Genomic DNA, 27,300 nt, shown 5'->3' with positions numbered 1-27,300 from the left:
GCCCAAGACTTGTCTTGGTCACCAAGTATCATATCGAAGTATGCTTTGTACGCCCTCTTGAAAAAGTCTGTAATATTCCTCTTTTGTTGTGCCATCATATACTGTCCACAGATGTAACAAAAGACATCTGGTTCATATCTGCAACATCTTCTAGAAGAACTCATTTTCTCTCTGGAACTCATTTTCAACTGTGGAATTAAAAAGAAAATTCTTGATTACTGTTTAATTTATACTGCAACTATATTTATGGAACATGTTATTAAGTAACTACAGTATATAATTATATAAAAATTCTCCCTATATAAATAATTATATAAGAATTCTCCCTGAAATACTTCAATATATACATAATCATTATAATGATTCAATAATATCAGAAAATTATTATTTACTGCTTCTATATTGAAGTATTTCAGGGAGAATTTTAGCAGTTTAGGCTTATTTGGGGCTATCAGTATCTTCTAAACTAGAGCCAATCTGGCAAAACCAATGTTATATTCGTAATCAGCGACCTTCAAAACACCAGAAAACACTCCTAGATGGTCTGCCAAAGAAAAAAAATAAAAATTTGTTGACCAGTGTTATCCCTTTATTCATTGCCTTGGATCTTACGATTGCGCCTCTTCATTGAATCGAACTACTAAAATATATTTTTTTATCTTGGCTTCTTTTAGGCTTTTCATACAAGGTCTTTGGTTTTTCAATAAAAATAATTATAAAAAACATAACAATTGTTGGTTACACTCATTTAAATATACATTTTCTCTCGTTATTATCTCTTAACCAATTATATATATATATATATATATATATATATATATATATATATATATATAATACTAAAACTCTGTCGTTCTTGGTTGTTTGCTTGTTTGCTTGCGCACTATCCTCCTCCTACTACTATTACTATGCCTCCTCTTCTTGCTACTACTATTACTTTTCCTCTTTCCAACTACTACTACGCCTCCTCTTCCTCCTCTTCCTCCTCTTACTACTACTACTACTACTACTACTACTACTACTACTACTACTACTACTACTACTACGCCTCCTCTTCCTTATCCTACTATTACTACTACTGGTGGACATATATTTTCCCTACTACTACTCTACTACTTCTCCTCCTCCTCCTCCTCCTCCTCCTCCTACTACTACTACTACTACTACTACTACTACTACTACTACTTCTAATGAAGAAGAAGGTTTTTTCAAAAATAAACAATTATAGACAGAATGACTCATAGAAATCTATCTATATTCTTTTTTTCATTTTAATATACTTTCATAGAAATGTTTCTGTTATGTCACAAAAAACTATTTTCTTTACGTCACAAGTGTCATGCTCATACATTAACTCCATAGCTAATATAACATACTGACCCCTTAGAGGATGTTTTGCAACTATTCTGTATTACAACTATATTGTCGCAATTTTCTCACAAATAAATCAACTTTGACCTGTTGACAACGTATTTTTTTACTGTGTACGTTTTCAGCGGCCTAATTTGTTTTTTTTTGCGTTTTAAATTATCCAAATAAACAATTGTTAATACTTTCTGCATTTTTTACATCGTTCATTTCCGTATTACGTTTAAGTTATTTTAACGCAATTTTCTTACAAATAAATCTAATATTTTACAATGTATTGTTTTACTGTGTACGTTTTCAACAACCCAATTTTTAAAAATTTTTTAAATTTTTTTCGTTTAAATCAAAAGATATTTCAAAATTTGAATTTAACTTTAAGTATTATGGTATCTGTTCAGTGCACATTTACCTATAAGTATGGCAAACCACTATATAAGTATGGCAAACCAATGGCTGTAAGTTTTTTTTCAAGAATAAACAATTATAAACAGAACGACTCATAGAAATCTATCTATATTCTTTTTTCATTTCAATATACTTTACTAGAAATGTTTCTGTTATGTCACAAAAAACTATTTTCTTTACGTCAAAAGTGTCACGCTCATACATTAATTCCATAGTTAAGATATACTGGCCCAACGGGTCATGGGCGATCTTGTATACTAATAAATTTTAAGCCAAAAAGAGATGACTTAAACTTTAAACTACAAAATTATCATATTTCATAATTGAGCATTAATATATTGTTTTAACAAAAATAAACACATCAAAGAATGGGTTGATAGCAACAAGTAGTGAATTTCATCGTTAGTTAAAATTGTTTCAAGACTATTCGGACAAATTCAAACATTATGTCGTTTGAAAATTTTCACAAGAACAGCCTTTCTTCAGACGTTTTAAAAAACCTAAAGACTATGAGAAATTGGAATCAAGATGAATATTGAGACTATACAGCGAATGGTATTGATGAAAACAGCTGAAATCTCAAGGAAAACCTTCGAATGCGGAAATCAACCACCATAAGCTACAAAGTCTAACCAACCACATGGGAATGCAAGAGAAGTAAAACGAAAAATAGAAGGAACACTACATGAACCCAAGGGAATAAAAACTGCCATACCTCTAATCTAAAAAGAAAACAGTCTCGGATAATACCATACAAAATAGGTATGAAGGGCCAAGGAGGATAGAAAGATCAAGGAAGGGGGGAGCAGAGCAATGAAACCTTCACTGTATGAGTGCGAAGAACACTGCCACCTTGGAAGGATTTTTTCGATCCAAACTTCAGAGAATACTAATAGGCGCAGTTTTTTTCTTAATATTATAATTATATTAGTCATTTTTCGAGACCTGAGAATCACAACCTATTAAGGCTCGAAGGTCACTCGAGGATAAGGGTTAATGAATGTAAGGTGGTAGTGTAATAATCTTTAATAGTGTAAATTGGGTGGAATTTGATTATTTATGGGAACTTGTTTACATTGAATTTGAAGGCTACCATGTTGTATTCAACCGAGAAGCAGGACAGCGGAACAGAGTTCCACAGGTCGGCAGTTCTGGGAAATAAACTTTATTCATGGAATCTGCGTTTAGATTTAGACACAGATAGAGAGTGGGAGAAATCGTTTCTAGTGGTTGTAGCTAGTTGGGCGTTTTATTTTTAGGAAGGTTTCGCAAGGGAGAGTTATAGATTGGAGTTCAGTCGTGCATTTGCCATGAAAATCTATCGAAAAATACACATTTTCTATTGAGAAAAGGATACTTTAGATATGTAAACATCATGTAAAGAATAACGAGTTATTCAAAATGGACGTCCATTTTGGATCATATTGGATAACTTTACCTCATATGATAGCATTAAATAAAATTAAAAAAAAATAAATGCCAACACAGAAATTTTTCGTACAATAAACTCACGCCGTGATTTAATGACTTTGCCGATCGTCTCCATTCTTTATATTCTTATTAACTTCTTTCTATTTAGAAGGATATTATCGTTTAATTCAATCATTATTAGAAAGACCACCACAGAAACCGAAGGAAACTAGAACTTATTAACTGTCACTCCCCCCTAAAAAACAAAAAATAAAAGGCATCATCCTCGACTAATATCTATGATCGAAACATTTGCTTAGTTTTATATATATATATATACATATATATATATATATATATATATATATATATATATATATATATATATATATATAAAAGTGACCGCATGTGTGTGTGTGTGTGTCTGTGTACATTTCCATACGCAATAACTCTGTCAATTTTAAGTCTAAAGACTTGGAATTTGATATACATGGCACTGAAATTTGGGAAAATCGACGTAATCGGTTTTTGGCCAGAAATTTGGCGATTAAGGGGTCAAAGTTTAACGATTTGATCTTTGAGAACTCTACCAAACTCTTCCGACAATTTTGGGTCTAAACACTTGAAATTTTAGATATAGGTTCCTAGGACATGTATCTAACTTAATAACTTGATTTGAGCCAAAAACAATAAATTTTAAGGGGTCATAATAGGGGTCAAATTTTTTAAAAATTGACCTTTTTTTCTCTTTTTTTTTTGCTCAGCATACACCTCCAAACACCCGGGCAGCGCCGGGAACCCATTGCTAGTATATATATATATATATATATATATATATATATATATATATATATATATATATATATATATATATATATTCAAATAATTATTATTGAAGAGCACGGACTTCTTCTGTTTTATTAACTTCCTTTTCATCTCCAATCTCCGAATGGTTTTCTTTGTATTTTTTTCAAGCTTGTATAAGTTGGCTCCATAACGAGCGCTTTCGACAGAGATACCTCTATCATCCTTATGCATGTTGTAGAATTTATATTTTTTCCTTATTATATATACACATATTTTTATCATGGTCACGTGGCGGCTTATTATTAATTAGCTGGGCGGATTTTTAAAAAAATTATATATAGAGTATATTAATTTATTGTATATTTACAAATGTACATATTTTAAATTTAAAATCTGCTATCCTAAATTAATTTAAAATATTTCGACAATATTCGTAATTGATATCATTGATCCGCGGTATTTCTTTTTGATATACAATGCTTCGAGTAGTTTTTAATCTATTAACATCTTTTCTCGCCTTGCAAAACCTTAGTGTTTTCTACCATTATTTTTCGGAATTTCGAATGATGGCAGCCATGTTTTCTCAAATGTTGCGATATCGAACTAGAGTCAGAGAGGTGGAGAGTTAATCATCGATACAATGTGTTTGTAGTATACCCTATGTAGTTAGTATTATTAGAGATACATTATGTAGTTAGTATTATTAGAGATACATTATGTAGTTAGTATTATTAGAGATACATTCTCCTAATGGGCAGTTAAATTGGTAAACTACACCGTTTTTTTTCTAACAAGTTATTTGTCTGCGAAATATTGTTTTTTGATTGCGAGGGTAGTTGTCTGTAATGTTTTATAATAGATAATAAATTTTATTTTTTTGTTATCATTGGGAGTCACGTATCGACGGATTATATTTTTAGAATACTTTCATCAGTTTTGGAGTTCTTGTCTAGCTGATTGCAGTAATATATTTGAATAGTTTGAGAGTTTTCTTGTTGGTTATTGCTGGTTTGATTCAAGTTACTGATCGCTAGTTTTAATTGTTTATCTACAAGAGAGTTTGGGAATTGGTTATTGACTAAAACTTGTTTTGTATTTTTTAATCCATTAAAGAATATCTTTTTTGTTTCAGGTACACAATGTATAAGATTCTTTATTATATTGGTTTTATAACGATATGGACATTCACTTTTAAAATTTAAAATACGGGAATTAGCGGATAAAGGTTTTTTAAAAAACGGAGGTGATAAATTCGTCGCTACTAGAGTCAGTGAGAACGTCTAAAAACGAGATTTTATTATCGACACTTAGTTCGTATGTGAAGTTAAGAACAGAATTACTGTGAAATGTACTCTTTAAATATTCTATTTCCCCTATGTTATCGGCAAGAATCAATATATCGTCCACATATCGAACATAAATAGAAGGTTTCGTTATCAAATTGAACCTCTTATTTTCCAGGTTGGCCATATAAAAGTTACTGAATGTTGGTCCCAATGAGGAACCCATAGCAACACCATTCACCTGTGTATGTATATTTCCCAGATGATCATAAAATTGACCTTTAGTTGTGCACATTATTAATAACTTCTTTAAAATTGTTGGGCTAATTTTCAGTCGCGGAAGGGTCGGATTGTTATATATGTTGTCAATGATAATGTCAGTTGCTTCATTTACTGGTATATTTGTAAAAAGATTTTCGACATCTAGAGAAGCGGTGATTTTATTGTTGATTTTAGTGGGTTGAAGAATCTGCATGAGTTCTACTGTATATTTTACGCTGTATCGGCAAGGTAAATACGGTGTGATTAGTTCATTGATTTTTTTTAGATAAGTTATATATTGGGGTTGTCACCCGTGAGATTATGGGACGAAGTGGGAAATTAGGTTTATCTCTGACTCTAGTTCGATATCGCAACATTTGGGAAAACATGGCTGTCATCATTTGGAATTCCGAAAAATCATGGTAGAAAACACTAAGGTTTTTCAAGGCGAGAAAAAATGTTAATAGACTAAAAATACTGGAAGCATTGTATATTAAAAAACAAAAAAACAAAAACAAAAAACAAAAAACAAAAAAAACGCAGATCAATAATATCAATAACGAATATAGTCGAAATATTTTAAAATGCTTAGGATAGCAGATTTTAAATTTTAAATATGTACATTTGTAAATGTACAATAAATTAATATACTCTATAAATAATAATTAAAAAAAAATCGCCCAGCTAATTCATAATAGGCCACTACGTGACCATGATAAAAATATGTATATATATAATAAGGAAAAAGGAAAAAACATAAATTCTACAATATGCCTGAGGATGATAAAGGTATATTTGTCGAAAGCGCTCGCTATGGACTCAGCTTATACAATTTTGGAAAAAAAAATACAAAGAAAACTATTCGAAAATTGGTTGGTTCGTTGTTTTTGTTTTACGGCATATCAACCCTTTTCGGGTTATTTAATGCCGAATCCAAAGATTTTGAAGAAAAAAATTTTTAATAGAATATATTTGTCGTTTTCAAGTCGGTTTCTATTTAACCCATAGTTGGACTCTAACAGGTACTACCACTCTGGGTCATAGTGGACCTAGGAGCAATGGTAATTAAAGCGTGGCTCCACACTCCACAAAGCCCACAAGCTGGGGCCTCACCACTGGATATAGTTTAAGGTCATATCCAGGACCACCATTGAGGGACTTTTACCCTCTGCAGGGGGGCAGTCGGTATATTCTAATGCCCCACCGACAGGGCCGCCGGAAATTGGAGAAGATGAAAAGAAAGTGATAAAAGATAATAAAATAGAAGAATTCCGTGCTTTTCAATAACATTTGTTTGAATGAGAAGATGCTGCCTATATATATATATATATATATATATATATATATATATATATATATATACATATATATATATATATATAGAGAGAGAGAGAGAGAGAGAGAGAGAGAAAGAGAGAGAGAGATAACATGTACCTTTTTTCTTATATAATTGTACATGCTAATTAACATTTCACAGAATAGTTCTTGATAAGTAGGGCTATGACAACAGAATATTCTTTTTATTGGTTAGACTGTCGCGTATATATCCGACATGTTAGACACAGTTAGACACAGTTAATCGATCGAGAACGACGTCACTCCATATAATGGATACACACTCGAAAATCAAAACAATGACAATAATATTCTGTTGTCTTAGCCCTATTGATAAGTATTATAATTATTTTAATTGTTATTAATTTATTTATTTAAAAACTTATTTTACATTTATATATATATATATGTGTGTGTGTGTGTATGTGTATGTGTTTGTGTGTGTGTGTATGTGTATGTGTTTGTGTGCGTGTGTGTGTGTGTGTCAGTGTATATATATATATATATATATAATTTTATAAAATTTATATATTAGTAAAAAAAATCGTCTGAACTCCAATCTCTGGTCCCCCCTCGCCAATCTTTCACGAAAAACACCCGTCTAGCTGAATCCAGTGTGAAAAATTTCCCCCACTCTACATCTGTGCCTAAATCAAAACGCGGATTCCATGAACAAAGCTTCTTTCTTAGAACTGCACGCCTGTGGAACTCTGTTCCGTCAGCCTGCTTCCCACCGGACTACAACTTGGATGTCTTCAAGTCCAACGTTAACAAATTCCTAATGAACCGCCCCCTTAAGTAAACACTTCGTCAAATCTCCACACTAACGTAATGTACTTGCAATAACCCTTATTCCTGAGTGGCTTCCGGGCCTTGATAAGTGGTGATCACTGTGTAAAAAAAAAAAAAAGTAGTCATTTGGATTTAGTCTATTTTTCTTATTGGTCACATGGTATACAGCCGAAGATACCCGTTTCTTATTTAATAACTTAAGTTAAGGTTTCTATTTTTACTCTGTCGTTATATATATATATATATATATATATATATATATATATATATAAAGCTGAATGTCTATGTGTGTGTGTGTGTGTGTGTGTGTGTGTGCGTGTGTGTGTGTGTGTGTGTCTGGTCACGAATAGGCTCCTATATGGTTGACTATTTAAAAAAAAACTGATTACATATAATGATAGAAGATGTATTGAGACACAGGAATGGGTATGTTTGATCTGACAGAACGGTGGTTCATTAACATTGTAGGGTCTGCGTTCGCGCCTGGTCCACAAAGTATGGAAATAAAAAAATTAAAAATTAAAAAAAAAGCGTTTACAAGTGTTTTTGATATAAATGTACATAAGAATACTTTGATAAGTATGTTTTAACTTAAATAGGGATGGTATAATAAAATTGTGGGGTCTACGTTCGCGCCTGGCCTCCATAGAATGGAAATAGGCGCACACTTTAATAAAGACTTTTCATATCTATCTGCGTAAGTATACTTTGATAATTATGTTTCAGTTTGAAGAAATATGGTATGATAAAATTATGGGGTGTTCGTGCGCACCTGACCTCCATAGAATGGAAATATGTCACAAAGTTTAACAAGGTTTTTTAATCTAGATAGATAGAATATTGTGATAAGTGTTTCAGTGTAAACAGGTATGGTATAATAAATTATGGGGTTTATCTATTTTATTTTTACTTTCATCATATTTTGCTTTGGTTTTGATACCCCCAAATTCAATCCAAATTTACAACCCTTCATTTTCATAACCTATGATACTTTAATAAATCAGAGTCCATTTTCTGTAGGCTGTTTTTGAACCCAGTCAACGACGGGTACTTTTGCTAGTATATATATATATATATATATATATATATATATATATATATATATATATATATATATATATATATACATTAGGCCCCGTTTCTTAGTGCTTTGTCCAAATGAAATGAAACTTTGGTCATAACTAGATTATTATATTCAAAACATCACTAGGGTATTTGGCATTTTTTCTCAGTTCTACAGCATATGTTCTAGCTTTTTTTTTGTCACCCTGTATATATATATATATATATATATATATATATATATATATATATATATATATAGTCATCCACATACAGTATTGTTTCGCAGTTTCACAGCTCATCAGTGCGGTTAGACAGGTATATATATATATATATATATATATATATATATATATGTATATATATACATATATATATATATATGTATATATGTATACATATATATATATAGTTGAGTCCTCTTTTGTGGATTTTCTAGCAGAAAGTCAGCTTATGCTCAGTACTAAGTTTGCGATATGTTCAATTTAGTTTTTTTTACAAAGGAGTCACCACTTATCAAGGTCTGGAGTCCACTCGAGGATAAGGGTTAATGAGTGTACGGTAGTCAATGAGAATATATCGTAGTAATCGTTTGTAGTGGAAATTTGGTAAATTGGATTACTTAAGGGGAACGGCTCATAAAGAACTTCTTCATATTGGACTTTAAGACGACCATATTGTAGTCAACTGGAAAGCAAAACGGAACATAGTTCTATAATCGTTCTAATAAAGGAAATAACTCTCTCTCTCTTTATCTCTCTCTCTCTCTCTCTCTCTCTCTCCATTAAGTCTTAGTGGAAACAATCTCCTTAAGAGATGAAAACTAAACGAAGACCAGCATGCATTCATATACAATTATAAAGGATGTTCCTTTTTAAAGGTCAATAACGATTTGCCTCAAATATTGAGTTTTATAAAGTGTAGTATTTCATTCACATGAATATTAAATATGTTCTCGCACAGGTCTCATTAGATATCACCTTTGGTTCATATGTTTGATACTTCAGTATGAATTAGCAAAGTCGCAATGAGTCCTGCTCAGTTGTTGGCTTCTGTGCGTTATACAAATGAAAAGCGATCGTGTACAAAGCAAAACAAACAGCAGTTCTTCACTTCTTGTTGTCTAAACTCCTTAGCAGCTCAAATTTCAACTGACTGTAAAACACCGATATATATATATGTATATATATATATATATATACATATATATGTATATATATGTATATATATGCATATATATATATATATATATATATATATATATATATATATATATATATATATATATATATATATATAGTCTAAAGAAACTTTGAATAAAAAAATACGAAAATAAAAATAAAGAATGCTGGTTAAATTCCCTGAAGAAAAAAAATATTAATTTTAACCTATCGCAGACTAAGCACCTACATAATCAGACTTCTAAAAAGTTTATAATGACAAAAGAGAATTCATTTATATAAGGATGAAAAAAAAGGCCTTAACTAGAATTGTTCAATAGAAATAGACTTAGCACTTGCATAAGTCGATTTCGCAAAAGTCTTCAATTTTAAAACAGAATTTAACTACATAAGAATGAAAAGAGAAAAGCTTAACTAAAATTTTGTAAGAAAACGGGGATCATCAGCTGCTTACCGTGTAGCTGTTTCGGAGATTTAAAAACAGGACAGCTGTTAAATACATAGCTCTCCAGTGGATAATACCACTTCCCAATAAAAAAAAATGTAAAATAATACGGTTACTATTTTTACTTATATATGAAAAAAATAGATAAATAAAATAAAAAAATAAAAAGATAAACTATTAATAAGTAAGTTTAAGATTACAAGATCAATTCTGCGACACACACACACACACACACACACACACGCACACACACACACACACATATATATATATATATACATATATATAAGTCTTTAATTAATATAGTAAAAAAAATAATTATGACAACCCCTTTAAGAAATTCGTTTCTTATTGTTCAGCACTTTCAGTTGAATTAAAAGTCGGCCAATTTAGCTCTTATGCATAGATCATCGTATAACGATTAGATCACTCTCTGACTGACGTAAATGAACATTTAAAAATCAAGATGTTTAAATTCAACGTTATTTCATGCGGTTAATGGTAGCCGAATGGATTAGGTCTTCGCTAATCGAGCCAGAGATGTGTCGTGTTGCGGGGTTCGAATCTTTCGACTGGTATTAATCGTGACACCCTGCACTGAAGATTCCCGAAAGGATGAAACATTAGTGTCTGTAGGTATTTAATTATTATAGTAAAAAATAATTATATATATATATATATATATATATATATATATATATATATATATCATGTGCTGTCCTTCGTGTCCGAAGACGACTTCCTGTGAACCATCATTCTCCACTTGTCACGGTGGCGACTGAGGGTCTGCCAGCTTCCTTTAGATTTCGTTTGACGGTCTGCCTATGCCTCGTACCCCATCCTCCAATTGTGAAAACAGTATCTGTTTTGGTAGCCGGGAGTTCTCCATTCTGTTTACGTGCCCGGCCCATCTCAGGTTTTTCCGTATGAGCAGATCATACATGCTTGGGAGGTTGGCTTGTGATAGGATCTCCCTGTTGCTGACAAAAGCATACCACTTGACATTTAAAATCTGCCGGAGGTGTCTCATCATATAGGTGTTGAGCTTGCGGGCTACCAGTTTGTACACTGGCCAAGTTTCTGCACCGTATAAGAGTGATGAGAGGACGATGGCACGGTACACAAGCATTTAGTTCTGAAAGTCAGGTCTTTATTTTGCCAGACCTTCTGTTTGAGTTTTCCATAGAATATGGAGGCGTTAGCCATTCTTGTAGAAATCTCGTCCATTTTGTTGTTGTTCATGACCGTGGTCCCTAGATATTTGAATTTGCTGACATTGTAAAGCTCCTGGTCTTAAATCTTAATTGGCTGGCTTATTGCTGGTGATCCAAGGGATAGTTGGTACATCATTTCCGTTTTCTTGATGTTAATCTTCAATCCAAAGGCCTTGGCTGATCCTGCGAAACAAGTTATTATGTCCTGAGCATCCTCGTGACTATGCGCTACAAATGCGGTGTCATCAGCAAACATGAGCTCCCGTACGAGTATCTTTATTCTATTTGCGAATTTGTATGCATTGACATTGAAAAGGTCTGCTCCCGACCTAGATCGTATAAAGACACCCTTATCACAATTTCTAAAGGCATGCCGAAGCACAACTGTGACTTTCATGCCTGAATGAAGGGCTCTGACAAGGCTGGTGAAGTGTATGAAGCTTCAGTAAGACTTTCCAAAGAGTGCTTCGATCCACCGTGGCGAAAGCCTTCATAAAATCCACAAAGATCATGTACAGCTCCATATTTTGCTCCACACACTTTCCTGGATCTGTTTGAGTGAGAAGATCATATCCATTGTGCCTCTGTTTGCACGGAATCCACATTGTGCCTCAGGTAGCAAGGTTTCAGCGTGCGCTGTAAGCCTGTTCAGAAGAACACGAGCGAACACTTTTCCAGGGACTGAGTGCAGTGATATACCCCTGTAGTTACCGCATAACCTGCGATCTCCCTTTTTTGAAATGCTCAGTCCATCGTTTTAGAAACTCGCATTTGTCAGTGAGGAGAGTGGAATTGTCGCTGGCTCACATTTGTGCCCCAGACTGCTTTCATACTCCCATAGAAATCCTTCATGTCATTGGTGTCAGCCAGAATCTGTAGTTCAGCAGCCTTAGCCATCCACCAACTGTTCTTAAGTTTCTTACATCTGCTCTGGAGCTTGCTGTTTGCCTTAGCGTACTTTGCTTTGATGGATCTAGTGTTCCTGAACAACATTGAACTTCTGCAGCGTTTCTCTGGATGAGTTGCTTGATTTCTTCGCAGTTCTCATCGAACCAGTCCTCATGACGTTTCCCGACCAGCCCAAGGCACTCTTTGGATATTTCATAAACAGTTTCTTTGAAGCGTAGCCAATCAGAGTTTACACCTCCGGTTGGTTCAGCAAGTCTCTCATTGAGAGCATTCACCAGCTCTTCTTTTTGACGTTTCAAGCCGTTGACATTCAGCTTCTTAGGGGGGGGGGGGTCTTTATCTTTATTTTGCGTCTCAGTTTGAATCTCGCTTGTGTCCGGATCATAATATGGTCAGTGTTGCAGTTTGCTCCCCTCATTGCTCTCGTGTCCAGGATATCTGGGAGGTCACGTTGACGAGTGATGACGAAGTCAATGAGGTGCCAATGGTTATTTCTAGGGTGCATCCAGGAGATCCTGTGAACAGGCTTGTGTTTAAAGAAGGTGTTGGTGATGCAAAGCTGATGCTCAGTGCAAAGTGAAAGGAAGAGCTCCCCATTTGAGTTGACTTTCCCGCATCCATACTTCCCTAGTACTCTGGGCCAAGTGATATAATCCTGTCCTACCCTGGCGTTAAAGTCTCCCATGAGTATGATCTTATTCAGTTTTGGTACTGATGCAAGTGTACTGTTTAACTGATGGTAGAATATATCAATAGTTTCCTGAGAATTTGTCACTGTCGGAGCATATATAACTATCAGGGTACACCAACGATCTTCTGATAAAGATAGCCTGGGTGTCATCAGCCTGTCATTTATCGCATGGGGCACTTCTATCAGTTTCGTCACTAGCTCGTTTGTATTGACTAGTCCAACACCGGACTCGCTTCTCTCACTAGAGGCCTTGCCACTCCAGTAAATGGTGTAGCCGGACTCTCTAATGGAACCGCTCTCTTTGAACCTGACTTCCCCCAGGACAGCAATATCGATGTCATATTTTTCTAATTCGCACGATATAATCGTACTTCTTTCTAGTCTGGCCGAATCAGACCTGTCAAGCATCGTTCGTATGTTCCACGATGCAAACTTGAAGTTGGGTGTATTGTGGGCCTTATTATCCTGGGCGACGCCCCACCAGTGTGAGTTCTTTTTTTGTTTTCGTTTCATGGTTCGTAAGGAATTTGCTGACAAGATAGTTTAAGGATGAAGTGGGTTTTGTCAGTTGCCATTTCACCCCTCTCCTCCGATTAGGTACGCCAGACTGGCAAGGATTGCCCAAGATGAGTCGGCAAATCATTGGTCGCAGTGACTAGCCAGAATGAGTGTTATCAACTTTGTCAAACTGCCTTAACAGAGCGTCACAGTTTCTGTTTTTTTTTCTGTCTGGGTTGAGCTTCCCATAGATCGCTGCACTATTAGCCTGAAGTTCAGTTTCCAGTAGTGTCCGCCTGGAGGCCAGCACATAGTCTTGACTGACAGCTACACTTCCAAGCCCTTGGGTGATCGGTTCCGCAGTGGTGGTGGATGACAGACCAAGAGATGCACTGGATCGCGTTATGGAACCGATCGCACGCGCGTGCACACACACACACACACACACACACTCGTATATACACACACGCATATGTATATGCGCATACCCGCAAGCACCTATATTCATAAACACACAGAAAAGCACACCCGTATCCATGCACCAACCAGCATACGCCTATGTACAAATATATACACAAACACATATACACATCTTAAAAGCCTCCATGAACCCGCATAGATGCACAGATGCACCTGTATATTTACAAACACCCACCCAACAACATATACATCCACAGATCCAGGGAAACTTCCTATTATAAACATTTAGTTATAAACAATCATACCACCCATGCGATCGGTGCTCACACACACACACACACACACACACACACACACACACACACACACACACACACACACACGCACATATATATGCATGATGCTAGTTGGCCGTTGATCCCCCAAAAAGGAGGGTTCGTGCGCCCTTTGAAAGGTCTTGTTTTTAATCCTTCTGGGAGACTAGCCACCCTCCTCACCAGACAGGCTGGTGGGGGAACCGGTTTAATCGCCGGTAACTCGACCATGCGACAGGTAGTACTAGGTTACATGGTACCAATAGCATATGACATGACCTATATATATTACATGAAGATAACTTTCTTACATTTTAATCTCTTTGGATTATTTTAATTATCAACATAGTTTCTCTTCATATTATTTTGCAAAAAAATTTGTGGGAGAATGAATTAATCGGCATCACGAATATCATTATGCTTTATTTACATGGGAGTCACTACTTATCAAGGTTCGAAGACTACTTGAGGATAAGGGTTAATGAGTGTACGGTAGTGACTGAGACAACAGCATATTAATAGTTAGTGGTGGGAATGGGGTAGGAATGGATTATTTAGGGAGCAGCTCAATAAAAAACTTGTTTACATTGGACTTGAATACGATCATATTGTAGTCAGTTTGTAGTCAGTTTGAAACAGAGTTCCACAGGCGGGCAGTTTTTGGAATTTGCGTTTAGATTTAGGTACAGATAAAGAATGAGGGGAAACTGTTGATAGTTGTTGTAGTTAGACGAGTGTTTTTATGAAAGTTTGGAAAGGGGGAACATAAATTGAAGTTTGAACGAGCACTTGCAATGAAAATAACGATAGGGCAGAGACACGCTCGCAACGTCTCTTCTGTGGAAAGCGGTTGCAGGGAAGAAAAATGAGCATCACCTACTAGATTTCGAAGCCGATTTTAAATTTAAAAGAAGAAATAGCTCCAGTAAATTTATTACATTCTTCTTCTTCTTCTTCTTCTTCTTCTTCGCATTCTTCTTCTCCTCCCTTTTCTTTTCTTCTTTTTCTTCTTATTATTTTAACATATTAAAATAAAAGAGAGGGATTCGTTTGTCGAGGAAAACGAGAAAGGACTTAAAAGAAGAACGGAAAATGGGGGAGAGGAAAGCGATAAAAATAGAGAGACGACTAGAGAGAGACGGAGAAATAGGAATATTAATATAAAAATGTTACACACGCTATTTAACGTCTCCTATTTAGTTTTTTTTATGATCCCGTGCAACGTCAGATAGTCCTGCTGAGATCGATGAAAAGTGACAGTGTTTTATGTGTATTTGCATTAACAGCAATTTTCTACTTCTCGTGTCGTTCACACTTTTTTTTTTTTTTAACAATCCAAATGTCCACTTACCAGAATGGAACTGCATATAGGCAACTAGCTGAGGTACCTGTTCCAATAGGGCTCATTACAAAGAGACAAATTTTGGTCCTTTAACATTTTTAACCGTGAAAGTCCGAAAATATTTCAATTTGTGTTAAAATAAAGATCAGAAAAATTAAGTAAGAGGGAAGTTCTGTTGATGTTTTCTTTTTACATAATTAAAATAATGAAAACGAGACACGATCAACTGCTTTGCCTCTTACTCAATTATCTCCCTTGATTTGTCCGTTACTCAATTATCTCCCTTGCAAAATATTTTAATAATAAATAAGAAAACATTGCCCCTGGCTTAAAAGATTTCCCATCCAATGTTGGAGTAACATAAAAAATGCTGTTACTTGAAGGAATCATAGTACAAACTGACAATTGTTTACGCTATGGTTGGAATTTTAAGAATTTGTCAATTTGGCAAAATAAGAGCGAAGTTGGTTCATTGAATATTTTGCTGTGGGGAAAACATCTTATTTTAAATTTTCATTATAAAAATTCTTTATTAACATCGACATTGCTTTCATTTAGTTTTGCTTTAATAAATTGCTCTTTGCGATTATGAAATTATAATTTCCATTCTCTACATTTTCATCGTCATTATTTTTGTGTTTAGTCAACCCATCGGCAGTCTGCGTCATCAATATTTTCATTCGGCGAGACACTTTTAACTCTCTCCTTCCGTCTGTTTATTTGAGTTTCGTGTAGAAACATATCGTCCAAATGCGTCATCAGTGGCCTAATGGATATCGGCGCTGACAATGGAATCAGTAGATCGAATTGAAATGAATTGAAATTCAACAGTTTATTACGTTATTACGCACGGTAAAATCTCTCTCTCTCTTTCAATCTCCCCCATTCCTCTGCATACAGATATATTATTTTAATACCTACAAACACTAGTGTTTCATGCTTTCGCAATCATCAGTGTAGTAGTGATAGTTTCTGTTGGTTGGGTTGGGAGATGCGAACTCAGTCATAAAGTCACCCTTAACTTCGTAGGCTAGCATTCTACTTCAAGGCCATCGGCAATTTAATGCAGTTTCGTGTAGAAACATATCATCCAACTGCGTCATCAGAGTGAAAGAATCAGAGTAAGGGGCCTAATAGATATCGGCGCTGACGATTGAATCGATAGATCGAATTGAAATGAGTTGAAATTCAGTAATTTATTACGTTGCTCGCCTGGGTGCCCGGCGTTGCCCGGGTGTTTGAAGGTGAGTGTTGAGCAAAAAAAAAAAAAAAAAGAAAAAACGAAAAAAAAAAATAAAATAAAAAACGTGACGGCATTGCCGTTGCGTCCATCACCAATCCAAAAATGGCGAAGGTTTAAATCAAGGCTAGTCAATCGAAAACAACGGTTGACTTTCGAAAATATCGGCCAAAAAGCGACCCCTCATTGTAGAACAGTGCCCAAGGAATCAATGTTTTTAGCCAATTTTTCGATATTTGTCGTCCGAATGGTTGATCTTCAAGACGATAGCAATCTCGTAAAATTCCGTCGCCGCTGTCGAAAGTTTTAGGCAGACATACATACATTTAAGCAGACAGGTGAGGTTTACATTATAGATTACGCACGGTGAAATCTATCTCTCTTTCTATCTCCCCCATCCATCTCCATACATATATATCATTTAAATATCTGCAAACACTAGTGTTTCATGCTTACGCAATCATCAGTGTAGTAGTGATGATTTCTGCTAGTTGGGAGATTTGAACTCAGTCACAAAGTCACCCTTAACTCCGTAGGCTAGCATTCTACTTCAAGGTCATCAGCAATTAACACAAGAATTGAGGAAAACTAAGAGCTTATAAACGCCATATCAGCGAGCATACATAGTAAACAGCCAGCGAGTATTCAACGTCGAAAAAGAATCTTGCATTTGCACTAAAGTTGATCGCTTTTTTCTTAATTCCCTTTTTCCCTTTTTTTGCAATTTCGCACGAATGTAATTTATATGCCTGACAGTGTGCTTAGATATGTTTTGGAGCGGAACGTTTTTAATAAGTATCGATGACTATTGATAAAGGATAATCGAAATAATCCGATGAAAGTAGGAATGGGCGATTTTAAGTAAAGTTAACACCTTACACAGCCTAACATCACAAGTGCATTTGAGATGTTTTTATTATCACAAAAGCTGAAATGAATGTTTCTGTTTAAAGCAAAATTGAATAGTCATGTTTTATGATTGCCAGCTCGTATCCAAGCATCTAATTCTCCGACGAAATCCCAAATCGCACTATCCACGTAAGTAAAAGAGGGAAGAGAAGGAGTGCAGAGAGAAAGAGGGAAATAGAAATATAAGGACAGATAGATAGATAGATAGATAGATAGAGAGAGAGAGAGAGAGAGAGAGAGAGAGAGAGAGAGAGAGAGAGAGAGAGAGGGAGAAAAGAAAAAGAGAAATAAATAAGAGAAACCGAAATAAAGAAATGGAGAGATGGAGAAACAGAGTATGAGAGAGAGAAAACGAGAGAGAGAGAGAGAGAGAGAGAGAGAGAGAGAGAAGAAAAAAGAGAATAAGAGAGAAATAGATAGGGGTAGAGAGAAATAGAAAAATAAAGAAAGAAAAAGAGAGAAACAGAGTGTGGGATAACGAGAAAAAGAGAGAAAAAGCAAAAAAGAGAAAAATATATAGAGAGAAATAGTTTATGTTTTATGATTGCCAAATCGTATACCATGCATCTATCTCTCCAACCAAATCTCAAACTGCACTATCCGCGCAAGATACGACACCATAATCACCAGCAAGACTTTTCTTAAAACGAGCCTTTGGTGGTTTGATCACGTTCTTCGATGTCTTGGGGAAGTATTAATCCACAAGTTTGTAGTCCCACTGGCTGCCCCCCTTCGCGGGTTTTTTTTTTTGGGGGGGGGTTCATCGCTGGAACTAAGAATAATTAAAGTCTGCCAACGACTTAGGTGCTAATCGGTGAAAGATGAACCGCTTTTCCAGGGTGAACACATTTGGAATTGACTACACCATCCAACCCCCGGAGTGAATGCCGTTATGTCTACGCCCTTGCTATCACACTCTCTCTTTCGGTCATGTGACGTTTTATTCGTTTGTAGTACATTGCCACGTTCAGCAATTTGAACTCTATTACTTAGTCATTCCAGTAATTAAAGGAGCAACTGAATTCATAACAAACGCATTAAAAACAACTGCCGGACGAATACACCTCGTTAACCATGTATAAATACAAATAATTGTACAAATCGACCCTTAGAATATTAAAAAAATCTCCCGGTTTCAGTGTCTCATTTCGAGTATATAAAAAAAACACCCAAAAGAATTATAATTAAATATAAAACAAAATAATATAAAACCGAAATAAATAAATAAACAAACGAAGTTCAAAGACAGAAAGAAAATAAAAGAAAGAAAGAAAAAAAAGGAAGAAAGACAGAACGAAAAAAGAAAGAAGAAAAAAGAAGAAAGAAAAAGAAAGGAAGAAAGACTGAATAGAAAAAAAGAAAAAAGAAAGCAAGAAAGACAGAACGAAAAAAGAAAGAAGAAAGAAAAAAGAAAAAAAAAAAAAAAAGAAAGGAAGACAGAATAGAACAAACGAAGGAAGAAATAAAAGAAAAGTACATAAAGAAAATGAAACGCAAAAAAAAAAAAAAAAGAAAAAGAATTAATTTCATTAAAACATCACCAAAGAAAATTTTTGGCGGTAGACGTCTAAGAACACTACGGCTATGGCGAAGAATTAGCGTATTTAGGGGGTTCGGCAGTCGAACAATAGACAACTCGCCGTAATTGGGGTGATCAACAGCATTAAAATTATCATTAACGTATTCATCTGTTACGCTGTGTTGACGTTATTAGCTATAAAAATCAAATCATTATCTCAGATTTCGTCGTTAACATTCCCTTATCAACTCTGTTTATCTGTTCATATTAATACAATGGTCAACGTTTGACGACATCAACAGGGAAGGGAGCTGAAAGGAACCCATCGGGGCCGTCAGCAATGAAACTTTTTCCAATATCAGTCGTTACATGTAGAGATAATTGAAAAAACATACCAAAGAGGAAAAGGCTGCATGGGTTTATTAAAGCTATTTGTTTTTTTCTTGTTGGTGTCACCAATCGAGCAATGAAATCCCAGTAAGAACGATTAACGAAGCACACTGCAGCTCGTTTCTAGCGCCCCCTACTTCCTTAGATTTCTTTCCTCGGGGCACAAAAGAGCGCTAACAAGGGAAATAAACAGAACTAATTGACTGATAACAGAGGTATTTTATTCCGAGAAAAGGAGTTTATATGAAAACAGCAGAAAATATTTTTTAAAATGCAAAAATTATGGGATAATTTGAAGAAGAGGAGTAAATAAGCGTTCACAAAATAATGACAAGCACACAAGCAGCTGTGATACTGATTCATATTTTGTAATGGATGATTAATAAATATTGGATGCTTTTTTTATGTTTCATTTTATTTTTAATCAAAGTTCTCAGAAATCAATGGACCCCCTTCCTACGGCTAACACTTGATCTCTATATTCGAATATTCCATTAAAGTTTTCCTTTACCGCTCAAACACTGAGTTAGTAAAGAAGTTGAGAAAACAATTTCCCTGTCCCGAATTGACCATTTAAATATTTGTAAGCATAATTTTCTTGTAATCTCTTGGTCTTAGTGGATTCTAGGACACGAACTTTTTTTTTTTACATAGGCGTCACCACTTATCAAGGCCGATAGGCCACTCAAGGATAAGGGTCAAAGAGTGTAGAGTAGTCAAAAGGACAATATAGTAATCAATAGTAATGGAAGTTCGGTAAATTTGTTAACTTAAGTGGAACGGCTCATCAGAAACTTGTTCACGTTGGACTTGAAGACAACCATATTTTAGACAGCTCTTCTTGTTTGGTGGGATATCCAGCTCCGTGCTGTTACTTGAAGTAGCATCATTTGGTGAAGATGCACCATTCTCTTGTAAAAGCCATTGTTGGTAAGCCATACTAAGGAGATCTTAATGGACCACGAATACTGTGTCATTTTGAGTATTTAGTCAAGGTTTACTTGCAGAAAAAAGTATCCTCACGCCAGAATGTCCTGACAAACCCCTGTACATAGAGACCTTAGACACTGGAAGACAGTCTAATAGGCATTCAAGTTCTCTCCTTTGAAAATTTAGGGAAAGCTACGGAATTATAACTGATGCATGCTGGGGAAAAATGGCTGACAAATATATATGTCGGTTGCTGATTTTTAACTTTTAACTATTCAAATAAAAAAGTCTCTGTGTTTAATATAAAGACGTTTTCTATGATTTAATATATTTAAAATACCAAGAAAAAATCATTGTTTCATATTAATAAAAAATACTCTCATTCATTGGTCTAATGATGTCATTACGGATAACTTCATTGTGTAGCTTTGTGTAATCTTCCGACTTTTTGAATGTTGAAAAGCAAAGGTGAACATATTGTGGCTATTGCAAATATGTTAGCTGATTTTCTTTGGTGAGAACAAAAGCAAGAACTATAAAAGAATTCATGGACACTACGTTATTTTTAAACAATGTATACTGTCAATCAAAAAAAAATAATATGTATAAAAAATAATAGGTATAAAAATAATATGTATAAAAATAATCTGTATAAAAAATAATCTGTATAAAAAAATAATATGTATAAAAAATAATAGGTATAAAAATAATCTGTATAAAAATAATCTATATAAAAAATAATCTGTATAAAAAATGATCTGTATAAAATAATCTGTATAAAATAATATGTATAAAAATAATATGTATAAAAAATAATATGTATAAAAATATGTATAAAAATAATCTTTATAAAAAATAATCTGTATAAAAAATAATATGTATAAAAAATAATATGTATAAAAACAATCTGTATGAAAAAATAATCTGTATAAAAAATAATTTGTATAAAAATGATATGTATAAAAAATAATATGTATAAAAAATAATCTGTATAAAAACTAATCTGTATAAAATAATATGTATAAAAAATAATAGGTATAAAAATAATATGTATAAAAATAATATGTATAAAAAATAATCTGTATAAAAAATAATCTGTATAAAAATAATATGTATAAAAATAATATGTATAAAAAATAATCTGTATAAAAAATAATATGCATATGTAACAAAATACTGGACGGAATAAATTCATGTTTTATTTGTTACTCTCTATCTACCCCCTCTTAAAGGTTTCTACGTTTCCTAGATATGTTTGACATTTTCTTACACCACTCTCTTTCTCCCAGTTTGTCTCTCTATCGTTATATTATACACATATCGTATCTCTCAACTCACACCCTCTCTCTCCAATATATATATATAAATCGTAAAATTGCCAACTAATTAATGCAACAGCTGTAATTAAAAAATACATGAAATAAACAAAGGTTATAAAAAAGAAAACGTGAGTCTTTGGATTTTCAACAAAATTTTGCACTATATATATATATATATATATATATATATATATATATATATATATATATATATAAGTGTGTGTGTGTGTGTGTGTACTAAAGAAGACTGAATGTACGGTCAATAATCTCCAAATTTGTTTTCAAAAAACATTTTCTATTCTTACACGTCACCTAATAAAAAATCGAATAAAGAAAGATATAAACTGCTACACTTTTTGCAATACTTTACACACACACACACACACACACACACACACACACACACACACACACACACACACACATATATATATATACATATATATATATATATATATATATATATATATATATGAAAATTAAATGTCATAAATATATACACGATTATCCCCCCTTATGTTATACAGACTCTTACAACAGAACACTACGACGGAGTCTCCAATTTGATTTACATAAACCAATTTTACATTTTCTCTTGTTTACTTAAACTGAAATTTGTCACATTCGTTTTTTTTTTTTCATCCAAAATATGATCGCACTAAAAGATTTCGTTTTAGTTTTGCCATCTGGTGATGTCGTAATATATGCGGTGCAGTTGACTGTCAGTATAGAGAAATGTCAGCAAAATCAGCGAAAATTGTAGCGAAAAAAAAATCCAGCAAAATCTTCATATGACATTCTTTTGACACATATCTGTTTGTGGATGCATTTTAGGCACGATAATTGTTAAATATTCACTTTTTTATGTGAATCCTTTTTTCACGTTTATTTAATGATTTTTTCCATCTTGTGACTTTTAGGTATGGTTCCAAAACAGAAGGGCGAAATGGAGACGCCAAGAAAAACTTGAGAACAGTGCTTTAAAATTGACTGACTGTGGCAACACCGTCGGCATGCATTTCTTAAGCCACACAAGTGCTGCTGCTACTGCTGCTGCTGTCGCGGCGGCCATCACCTCGCCAAGGAACGGCCCCTTCCGGACACCAGGCTTTATCTCCCCCATCGAACCGTGGCTTTCACTACCGTTCAGAGCAGCCGACTCCGTGCGTTTCATGGCATCATTCCCTTCGTCGTTGTTAGCTGCTCAAGCGCAATCGTCACTTCCGGCGTTTCTTCCGGCGTCTTCGTTTGTCACGCCTGCTGTGCGTCCAAGTTTTCCCGCCAGAGAGGAAGTGGATAATTTGTCGACACTGAGTCGTTTGCACGACAATGACAAACGCCATTACAGCATCGTTTCGCTACGGATGAAAGCGAAAGAACACAACGAAAATTTGGAGAGACAGACTTCTTAATGACGTTAAAAATAATTTTGAAAAATGAAAAAGTAGAAAAATTGTTTTTGTAAGCCTACATATATAGCTGCAACTTTAACGCAACCATGCAAGCACACACACACACACACACACACACACACACACACACACACACACACACACACACACACACACACACACACATATATATATTAGTATAAATAAATATATATAATGCAGTTATATTATCAAAGAGTATATCTTTAACAAAAACTTATCAAGATAAAAAAAAAGCTCAATGCTGTTAAGAGGAGCAATTAAATATATTAAGTAAAACATGAATAATAAAAGTTACATATAACCTTATTATAATATCAGAAAAATAAGGAAAGCGAGAGAAGGAAGAAAAAAAAAAGAAAACCTCTTTAGGCCATGACATTTCGAAGCTAACTGCTTCTCATCAGAAGGGAAGGGCCAAAAATTACGCAAAATGTAAATATAGGTTGAAACTGACTTAATAACATTTGAGATTGGACATGAAAATGAATAAGAAGTTAAAAAATATTAAAATATAAAATATAAGGTATGGACCTTTGAAAAATGAAACATACTAAAATTATAAATGATATTTCCAGGAGAAAGGAAATAAGTATGCAAGAAGAGTAATGAGCGAACATGAGAAAAAAAAAAGACTAGAAAGGTAGTATATATGTAAGTAATAGAAAGTACAAGTCACTATGAAGCAAAGGGAATCATTAAAGAATAGCAAACAATCATTCGGTAAAGGTTTTCATGGAAAAAATAGAAACATCTACTGAGTGGTAATATGCATCTTTCTTTCTTTCTTTCTTTCTTTCTTTGATAAAGAGGTATATCTCGAAAGGTTGGTAGCTTTACATCACACTAGTATTATAGTGCGACACATTATGTTGGTAAATAAATTATTATTGAACATTATTGTAATTATTCAATATTGTTATTATTATTGTTTTTATTTATTGTCCCGTACTACACAGTGTACCTCTACAATTTCTCTCTCTCTCTCTCTCTCTCTCTCTCTCTCTCTCTCTCTATATATATATATATATATATATATATATATATATATATATATATACATATATATATATACACACACACACATATATATACACACACACACACACACACACACACATATATATATATATATATATATATATATATATATATATATATTCGAAGCAAAAAGATATCCAACAATTAAGAATAATTGCATTTCAACAAGGGTCCTTGATAGTGCTCAATCAAAGATGGCAAATTATATTTTATTATTCTTTATGTAAATACAGTCGCATCTTGCTACAATGTGCAGACTGTTTCAATTATATTACATATATCCATATATAATGTTATAAGGAGATAATATATTATGTATTGATTTTCAGTATTTACGTCAATAGTGCTTAATACATGAATAGAGCAAGATCGTAAGTTATGAAAATATACTTATGGCAATTAAACCAAACAAAGGCTTTCACGTTTTCTCTCCTTAGAGAATCATCAAGACAAAATGCATTTATGGGGAATAAACGGGGGAGCCTCTGCGTAGCTTAATTGCTATAAGTATATTTTCTTAACTTACTACACATATATTATTTCTGACTATTAATAACTATATATTAGTATTAGGAAGATTAATCGGAATCGGAATCGGGAATCAATAAAATCGGAACTTTTTGGGATATCAGAATTGAAAAAATGTGTGCCTATTTACCGATACCAAAAAAAAAAACAAAAAAACAAACAAAAAAAAAACGATTCCTTTAATTATCTGTTTTTATTTGAGTTTGTTTAAAGTAAAGTCTTCCACTACTAGTAGTAATAATAAAATAATAAATATTGATTTTAAACTACCACTAAAACTAAAATCTATACTTCACCACTTTAACAAGTGTATTTTCTTTACGTTTGTAGAAAGAAATATGCACATTTACGATGTGTTTTTACGGTATTGGTAAACATCACTATTAACGCATACACACTCTCCCCTATCTAAAGTAAGTACACACTGTTAAAATATAGTTTCGTTATTTTTCATTTCTAAATCTAAACTATGCACACATTTAAAACCGTAGATCACCCCAATTTGTCTCTCTTAATTATGCATCTATTTTCCTACTTTTGCAACCCAACCTATGTCGCTTTTTTCTCTTTTTTCTGTTCTATAGCTATTTTTTTTTTTTTTTTTACCCTATTGTAATCTTTATTTCCCGAATTAATATGATTTCCATGGTTTTGCATATTTGAATAAAGGTCTACACTTTACTGTAGGCCCACATGAATTTAATAAAACCGATTTCACATGAAGAGTCGTCCAGCTATTATTCATTTTGCATTACTCTTTTTTCACGCCAAACAATACTAACACTTGAAACGCAAGCGACTTCTATTTGGGATAGTGTCTAACAGAGGAATGTGGGAAGTTGAACAGCAATATGTCTGTTCACATTACATTTAAACTTCTGCGGGTAAGTACAATCATGGAAGCAGGAAACAAGAAGAGAAGGACAAATTCTAACAGTCTGAGGGAAGTAACTATTTGAGCAGAAAGCTATCTAGCATCTAGGCACCTCAATAATGAAGGGGTGTGATTTTATTGCTTGTCGGGTTGGTCTGGAGTATGTACATCGAGGGGCGCAAATGCTATTAGTTCACTAAAACACATACCATTAAAGTACTTGTGAAACATGCACAGGGATACAATATTGCAGTGATGGGACAGAAGTTGAAGAATGGCCGATAGTACCGCACCTGCTAGGGTTGAGATTTTTTTTTGGATATTGTCTAGAAGTGAGATACTAGTGATAGTTATACCAGCCCACATATAGCAAGAATACATTACGAATTGTGGCGTTGTAAAGTTATCGGATGCTCTCTAGTGTGAATAATTTTCTAGCACGGTAGAGGGAGCCTACCTTTTTTGCAGCAGTCTTGATAATGTTCTTAATGTATTTGGTTCCATTAATGTTGCCCGTAAATGTTAGGCTGGCGAGTTTAAGAGTAGGGTCTCAAGTAAGATGTTATTTGTCATGGCAATAGGTGGTCGAGAAGGGTTTTTTTTTTTTTTGTAATTGTTAAATGAAAATAAACAGATGTCTTTTATTTAGCAAACTTATTTTACATTAAAATAAAAACTCACGGCTACTTGAATAAACAATATCTCGAAATGTTTTAAAATACTTTATATATAGTAGAAAGCAAAAACTCACATGTAGGTATTTGTGTGCTTAATTTATATCATAATTTTTCTTTTACAAGCAGTTTATAATATATTAATGTTTGGCGTGTGTTATTCATTTGTAATTTTATTCTCATATTTTCCTAGATATGTGCAGTTTCGTCGATATAAAGAGTATTCTACTAAATTGATTTAATAAAAATAGAAAATAAATTACCAAAGTTTTTTTTTTTAATACTAGAATTATGGGCTTAAATTTTGGTAATGACACTTATTCATTTATTTACTTTTCATTATCGATTATGTTTGAATGCATGTTTAAAAAATTACATAAACCATAAATCTATGACGTCAAGTTAGTTCAATATTTTTTTTTTATAGAAATCGCTTCAGGCAAGGCATGAAGCCATTTCATGCAAGGAACTGAAAATACCACTTCAAGATCAAAAACTAGATGTTATATGAATAGATTCTGGCCCAGAAAACAACAACTCTTCCCTCTTCGTAAGAAACATCACTCATGGAATGTGAGGACTAAAGGATAAAAAAAAAGATTAGCTTGTTACTAGATTGCCGAAATCTGACTTCTAATATGTATTTCTAATATGTATAAATATGAATTAGAATTTGAAGATGTAGATTAGTATTTGGGGAAAAAATCCT

General features: G+C 33.7%; 1 protein-coding gene across 1 annotated transcript in view; it reads left to right on the top strand.

The window, feature by feature from the left end:
• The window catches only part of LOC145276556 (uncharacterized), a 402,732-nt gene extending 379,135 nt beyond the window's left edge, over positions 1-23,597 (top strand). Inside the window, exon 3 of the mRNA XM_080127750.1 lies at positions 22,965-23,597. Within this exon, the coding sequence (XP_079983876.1) occupies positions 22,965-23,456 (492 nt within the window). The 3' untranslated portion in view covers positions 23,457-23,597. The remainder of the gene's footprint in view (positions 1-22,964) is intronic.
• The last annotated feature ends 3,703 nt before the right edge of the window (positions 23,598-27,300 follow it).

The sequence above is a fragment of the Euprymna scolopes genome, chromosome 5 (assembly GCF_053919585.1).
Source record: "Euprymna scolopes isolate OS-2025 chromosome 5, ASM5391958v1, whole genome shotgun sequence".
In the NCBI taxonomy this organism is placed as follows: domain Eukaryota; kingdom Metazoa; phylum Mollusca; class Cephalopoda; order Sepiida; family Sepiolidae; genus Euprymna; species Euprymna scolopes.
The sequence above is the reverse complement of the archived record's forward strand: the minus strand, read 5'-3'. Positions and strand labels throughout refer to the sequence as shown.